This window comes from Strongylocentrotus purpuratus, unplaced genomic scaffold (assembly GCF_000002235.5).
Source record: "Strongylocentrotus purpuratus isolate Spur 01 unplaced genomic scaffold, Spur_5.0 spur5_scaffold_18, whole genome shotgun sequence".
Lineage (NCBI taxonomy): Eukaryota > Metazoa > Echinodermata > Echinoidea > Camarodonta > Strongylocentrotidae > Strongylocentrotus > Strongylocentrotus purpuratus.
The window spans coordinates 9,252,052-9,259,890 of record NW_022145603.1 but is presented as its reverse complement, the minus strand read 5'-3'; the positions used below and the strand labels follow the sequence as shown (position 1 = coordinate 9,259,890).

At 34.8% G+C, this 7,839-nt stretch overlaps 1 protein-coding gene across 1 annotated transcript in view; it reads right to left on the bottom strand.

The window, feature by feature from the left end:
• Nucleotides 1-241: 241 nt before the first annotated feature.
• LOC589658 (beta-1,4-galactosyltransferase 5) overlaps nucleotides 242-7,839 on the bottom strand; it is a 35,301-nt gene continuing 27,703 nt past the window's right edge. Inside the window, exons 6-10 of the mRNA XM_011683295.2 lie at nucleotides 7,119-7,235; nucleotides 4,409-4,596; nucleotides 2,668-2,895; nucleotides 1,465-1,635; nucleotides 242-254 (exon numbers count right to left, since the gene is read on the bottom strand). Of these exons, the coding sequence (XP_011681597.2) occupies nucleotides 242-254; nucleotides 1,465-1,635; nucleotides 2,668-2,895; nucleotides 4,409-4,596; nucleotides 7,119-7,235 (717 nt within the window). The remainder of the gene's footprint in view (nucleotides 255-1,464; nucleotides 1,636-2,667; nucleotides 2,896-4,408; nucleotides 4,597-7,118; nucleotides 7,236-7,839) is intronic.

Genomic DNA, 7,839 nt, shown 5'->3' with positions numbered 1-7,839 from the left:
ATCTGTATTTTTCATTAAAATGTACAAGGCGTACATATGCAATACAATGGGTCTACATTAATATTTTACAAAATATAAGCTCTTCAGTAGACTCCTCCATATTTTTCCATTACTCTGTTGTTTTATCATTCCCATCCCCTCAAATCAATGTTAATATTTGTCATTCTACGATATTGGAAATAAACTTACTATAGAAGGTTTTCGTTTTTTTCACATTAAAATTCGAGGTTTCGGTTCGTTTTCAGAGCGAGTACCTAGTTTTCAAAAGTATAGTTTGAGCACTTTAATCAATGGTTAATCAAAGTAATATTTGTCATAAACTTGAAAAGAGTATTCTACGATATTAGAAATAAACTTACTAGGAGGTTTTCGTTTTTATTTACATTAATATTTGAGGTTTCGTTCCTTATTCTAGTTTTTGAAATTACTTCCATACTATAATTTGAGCACTTCGATGTCGGTTGCGTGATGGACTATTGTTAAGAAACGGCGATGAAACCATTTGAGAAAAAAAAACTGTCCTCGCATAGTAGGCATCAGGGTCCTGTTTCATTGTTATCAATAACAGGTTGCAATAATCTACGACGTCTCAGAGCGCTTTACAAATATACTATTACCCCGGTCATTGGATTCACTTCTTGCCCGCACACACTGTGTGCACAATCACCACTCCCCGGGGAGTTTAAATACTGAAATCGTGGCATTTGATTGGTTGTGAGCAAATTTGTTAGAGAAATGTGACGGTTGTTATTAATAATATAGATATATTGACTGCTATGAGAGGCATGCATCGCTGTTTCTATAGGCTCAAGGAAACTTTACATCCTGATATGAACCCCTATGAACCCGAGGCGCGCCGGGGCGTCCCCGAGAGCCAATATAGAAACAGCTATGCGTCGAATATTAAAGCAGTTGATATATCTTTTATATACCGAATTCACAAACAAATCTACAAAGAATTCTTACCTTATCCCTTTCTTGAGTAAAGACTGTTTAACACATCACAGAAAATCTGAGACACTGTCTGTAAAGCTTCGCTGGAAAGTTCGCTGGGAATCGCACACACACTGCACTGTATTTTGTATCCGCGCTCGCACAAAGACATTTTTTACACGTTAACCAAGGGGAATCTCAGCAAAATGTATTTATGCGGCCCGTTACCAGGGGCAACGGGCATCTTTAAACAAAACTATTGCCCGGTAAGCGGGCATGCGGGAATCTTTTAAAAGACTATTGACCGGGAGGCGGGCATGGCTAAAATCGCTTTCTCTCTCTCTCTCTCTCTCTATTTCTCCCTCTCTCACTCTATTCTGTACACCTCCTTATCTTCCTTTGTGTACCCCTCATTTTGTCCCCGTTCGTTGTCCAAACCAAGCCGACCATTTTCTTCTTAGAAACCCGGAAAATAATATCACCATCATCACAGTCAATATAACAATCGCTATCTGTATAATCTTAATTAACATCGTGTCCAATGTGTCGCATCTCTTCCATTTTGGATTCCATGGCAACCTCTGGATGTTGACAGAGATGTTGGTATAGAGGGGATGAAGCTCTATCGTCGGAGGTTCGTACTTCAAGTTTGATAAGCCGTCCGTCGACATTCTCTCGGCGCACTGCTTTTGGAGACAAAATCTGTGGTAAGGAATAAAAGAATGTTGGTCATTCTACACGTTATTATCCCCCATTGAACACGAGGCGTTGTATATGCCTGCTGCATGCTGAGCGTTTTGTTTTATTGGTAAGATCTCCATGGTAACACTTGCTTCAATCAAACCTGCAAGGTAACTAGCTATTACACTAATACAGGGGCGGCGGATCGACTTCCAAAGTGTGTGTGTGTGTGTGTGTGGGGGGGGAGGGGGAACCAACCAAAAAGGGCACTTTCTGGAAAAAATGGCACCTTGAAAGGGAAATACCAAAGCGAAAATAAATATTTTTTTGAAATTGGTATAAATTATATATATGTGGTTAGATTATAAATGATGATTTAATAATTGATTCTTTGTATACATCTTACAAGATATTGCTTAAGCATCATACTTTGCATTTTGGTGTGAATACTCTGAATAGTCTGAATATTCATTTGCGAGCGAGCAAAGGTATTTTCTAAGATTTGCGAGGTCGCATTGCGAAAAAATACATCTTATAAAGAGGAACCCAATCATGATGGGGCCATAAGCATATTCTCATAACGGAAGACTGAAAAGACCTTTGAAAAGTAACATACCGGTAATCATATCATCTTTCGTCTATGGCTGATCGTCAATTATGTTTGTTGTTACGGCGGGCAGTCAGTGAAAACGAATTCGTTCAATAAAATTATGGAAATACAAGCATTACATAAAACAACAGAACTTTGTTATTCCTATCTCTTTTTTCCTGATTGAGGTGTCATATGAAAGGGCAGAAAATGAACTTTCTGAAAATGTAATTTGCTCTTTGAAATTCAGATACCGTCCACTAAATGACTTTTTGATACCCTTTTTCAAATTGATTTTAATCACTCATGCGTGAAACATATAAGAAATCAAAATGAAAGAAGAGGATCTAAGCTTTACAAATATGTATCATTTATTAATTATAATTGTGATTAAGTTATGATAAAACATCGATAATTCACGGTTCCGTTTTTTCTGGGACGCATAACGATCGAGGTAAAATTACTTTGCAATGTTTAGTCGACTCGAGTCCTTGCTGTTGTGTTCTATTGTATCGAAGTATCCGATCTCTCCTTCGGGTCGCGATGGTTTAAATCCGTTGGCAACCACCCTGTTGTAGAAATCGTCATCCTCACCACCCCATCCCCAGTAAACGTTTGGGAAGCCGTTGATCTCCACAAACTGCGACGTTGTCACACCAACCGCGCCGCCAAAGAGTTCTTGGTATGGGAGCCTGAACGAGCAAATAAAATAAGGACAAATGAGAGAGCATGAATGAACCAGAGAGGTTATAAGCCTCGTTCTAAAAATATGCAGTTAAAAGTTTCGAGAAAGGAATAAAACGGCTTCGTTTTTTTTAAACGTCTTATTTTTATTGTGAGCATTCTTGTTATTATTATTATTATTATTCTCATTATTATCATAATTCTTGGTTAGTATTCTTGCTTAGTATTCTCATTATTATCATAAGCATAGTTTTTTAAATGTCATGATTATTATCATCATTCATTTTATTCCAATTCTTATTATTGCTATCAATATTTTATGATTTTTATCAGACCAACATGCCATTTATCAATACGGTCCTCCACAGCGTAATTTTGTTGTTAACAAGTCACACTCATTTCCAAGACTAAAATGTAGGACAAGTTTCAGTTTCTTTATTTTGTACTTTCGCACAAAATATCACCCTAATCAATTTAATGACAGACATTATTATGTGACTGACTTATGCATGTTTATATATATGATATATAAATACATATTTCGTAGTCTCTACTTTTTTCAGCGATTCTTTTCTTTTTTCTCCCACTCCGGGGAACTTTTAACTACAATCGAGGAGATGATGATGATGATAGCCATTTTATGAATGAACCTGCAGTCAATCAGCAGATGTACGAGATTTATTGTGTTATTACCAACGCTCCTTCTCTCCCCTTTCCTTTTCTTCTCTGCAAGTCAGTCTTTTCTATTTGTATTTGTTATTGTTGTTGTATCTAAGTTGAGGGCTGCGGGCACGTCAAGCTACTTTGCTTATTTCTGTAGCCCTCCTGCATCTAATGTATGTTAATTATGCATTCAATATGTTTGTTTAAATTCGTTCATTATCTGTATAAAATTATATACACTTAAAATATTGTATCAAACCATATTATGTTCATGAAAATGTATGATGAAAAAAGAAAAAGAAAGATGCAGAAACCAATAAATCAAATCAAATCAAATGGTGATGACGATGATGATAGTAATTATGATAAAAACAACAAGCAATACTAATTCATCAACATTCATGATGATGATAATATATATAATAATGATAATGACATTAATATCTATAATAATAATGATTATACTAACAATAATATCGACTATAATAATAATCATTATAACAATCATGCGGAGCGTAATAATAATAAATACTGTAGTTGTGTATCGATCATTGCAGTGAATACCCTGGTCATAACTTCATGAACTGAAAAAAAGGAAACCAAAGTAGATAACTCAATAATTCAAAGGTATTCTAGTCTTGATGGAAAGCCTTTTCCCCCCTTCTTTCATATGCCATCACAAACGACATCAATAAGTCCTGCATTACCGATTTTACAGATCCCGAAGTGTCATGTCAAAACCTCGATTTCCTTTTTTTCAGGGACACCCTGTATATAAACTGTCATATCTTTCATTCATGCGAGTTCACAATTCATAATAACTTTTCATAAACTTTTCTTAATTCAAATGTAACTTACTTCCAATTCCACTTCGGTTCACCGGACTCAAAATGTTTTGGCATATTTTCACATCCATAGTAGTTTCTGACATTCATAGCGAGGTGATCGACGTCGTGGAAAACCACACAGTCGAAATCATTGAACTCCATTGCCTCGATGAAACCGATGTTCATTACCATGGCTTTGTTGAAAAGTAAGTTATTTCTCTGTCGGCATTTGGATGTTAGGTGAAACATAGACGTTAGGCGATGCACAGTGTTTGGAGTTTCGATAAAGAAGCTAACACAATATTCATTTTACAGATCAAGTTACTGAGTTTTAATTACAATCATTGTTATTATCATTATCAATATCACTATTATTATTATTATAATCATCATTATTACTGTTTATATTATTATTACTGTTATTATTATGATGATTATTGTTATAATTTACAACATCATAATAATAATGATTATTATTATTGTCATTATTCTTGTTATTAATATTATCATTATTATATGTATTATTATCAGTAGTATAGAATCTAGTAGTATGAATTAGATAAAGTGATGATTAGATCAAGTGGATATTAGAAAAAAAGGTGGGCTAATTGGACGAAATGTGTTTGATTCTGGATCCTCTTTCATACCACGCGTTATCAATGACAAGTTACAATAACTGTAATTAGCTACTGAAATCCTGTCGTTAATTGGCAGAGAGCAAAGTTGTTATAGAGTTTTGAACGTGTTATTGATGAGACGTTTCGTGCAAGAGGTATCTGGTCATTCGAGCAATACATTGTGAAGGAAAGTTTCCGGAAGCAATAGGGAAAGAGATGAGTTTTTGGAATAATCGAAATGAAAGAAACTGACTCAATTGTGTTGAAGATCACATGCATCGGACACAGATATTGGAATATGGGACTTCAAACTAAAGTGGCAAATGGACGAATCTGTTTTAGCTATTTCCTGTCATAATTTTGGACATGGGCGCACATATTTTGAAAAGTAATCATTTTTCAGGGGAATTTTTTTCCATGATATTTTTCCAAATAAGTTGACATTTACAAAGAATCAGAAGAATCTAAAAATACATTTTTTCATCTTAACCGGATCTCAACATTCCATTTGAAACACAGATGTGGATTAGTTATGGTTGTAACATATATATGTTTACGGAAACAAGATTACCCGTTGTCAGTAATTAATCTCCATATAAACGTGAGAACAAGGAAGCATGGTTTAGTTTAAAGGCTAGAATATCAAGGGATGAATATAAGTGTCTAATTGCACACCGGATTTGATGTAGCAATTTCTTAAAGGGCAAGTCCACTCCAAAAATTAACTTAAACAAACCTATCAAAAAAGTTTGAGTAAAATCGGATAACTAATAAGAAAGTTATGTGACGTCATTGCCTCACTACCCATTGTTTCTTTATATTGATGATATAAATTTCCCATTTCCCCCCTAAAAATGTTAATATTTCCTCACACAAGCATCCAAGTTATTATGACAGTAATATGTTTGTATGTGGATGCATTAATATAACTAGTAATTTTTTTTAGTTAAACATGATCACTAAAAATGTGAATCTATATGAACTTTTTTTAATCAAAATCAATGATTATGAATATACAATATTCAGAAAATAGTATCACTTTTCAAAGTTCATAGAGGATTTTGTGAAATGTCATGCACGCAATATGATACAAATGATATAACCTGGGCAAAGGCATGGGCAAATCAAATTTTGGGAGATGAAAAGGGATATTAATGGGATAAAAATATATAAAGCAATTGATAAACAGTGAGGCAATGACGTCAAAAACTGATAACCAAATTGGAAATTTGTGTAGTGATTTCCATGCTTCCATTGTTTTTCATACTTTTTCAAAAATTCTTAACTTCCTTATAAATAATCCGATTTTACTCCATTTTCTTTGCTCTGTTTTTTCTTGTTTTTCTGCATCTATTAAAAGAAGATTATCTTTGGAGTGGACTTAGTCTTTGAAACTTTGTATACGAATCTTTTGGTCACTGTTTATACCAATAACGATTGATCTACCAACCTTTTTTTAAAGGGGGAGAGAGGTAAAGGAGCAATTTCTTTTTCCTGGCAGATTTCCGACAAAGGAAGGAGAAGGGAAAAAACGGCTTTATTTTTGTTCACGAATAGATAGCAGATTAGGGAGTTATTTGCGAGTCAACGATTGCCTTTGTAAATACATAGAGTATAAAGCATGCTCGAGAGATTTTCCTTCCAGAATTAGTGATCCCTTCCTCCCCTTCAACGCCAAACTGGGCCCTCATAAAGGGATTTCTTTACTAGAAAACGTAGAGCCTAATTATTAAGGTAAAATGTTTTGCGCCCCCTGAGGCGAAGGTGTGGATATGCCACTGGATTGATCACCGGGATTGATCAATATAGGCCTATAGATCGAATACAGCTTCGGCTGCTGTGAGATTTATCGGGAGGCACTCGTTTTTCCGAAGGTTTGTTTTACCAAAGGTAAATAATTCCTTCAGTTCGTAATTCTGAAACAAAATTTCCAAAACCACGGATTTAATGATTCCGAAAATTAAATAGGGTTCGCGTTAACGTTTGCAATTCCGAGAAAAACACAATATTTGGTTTAACTAATTTTTGGAATTAAGAATCTTCGGAATTATGAACCTTCGGAATAACAAGCGTTCGGAATGGTGAAATTTCGGAAAACAATGACAGGTCACGGAAATAACATACCTGCTCTGATATGAAGATGGAAAATTCCAGCTTTTGTCTTTTCAGAAGAGGCACAATATGCCGGAGAAAGATTGGTAGATGTTGAAATCGATTTCTAAACCCCACTACAATCGCTACCTAAAAGGTGAAGGAAAACATAATAAAAATGACAAAGTTCACTGTTGCCCAAGAAGTTGGAATTTCTTTTTCTTATCTCTTTTCATGAAATGGTTGTGACAACATATTATTGAGAAATAAAGTTTACATCTTCTCGGAACTTTATTGATCAATCATCATGACTCTTTCAACTGATCGATAACATTTCAGAAGATATGAACTGAATCTACTAAGAATAAAGCACAATGTCACAATCATGAATTTTATGAAAAGAGGTAAGAAAAGCTTATTCCAACTTCATGAGCAACTACACACATGCACGTTCAACCCACACCCATACAGATACGCCTACAATACGCATCAGGGATATTGTTAACATATTAAAAATGAAGTCCTGTCTGCAAAGTCTTATACAAGTTAGCATGACATATCGTTCTCGTAGCTGATTGCAAATCACTAATAAATTGAATCCACGCGTTGGAAGATGTATACATTAAAAAAAGAATTCTTTCAAGTTTCAAGCTAATTTCCAACTGTTTAATAAAACAAGTATACACAATTTTTAGGAGGAGCCCTTCCTTCTTTCTCTAGAGGGAACACGTGGAAACTGCACTTGAGGTGATTT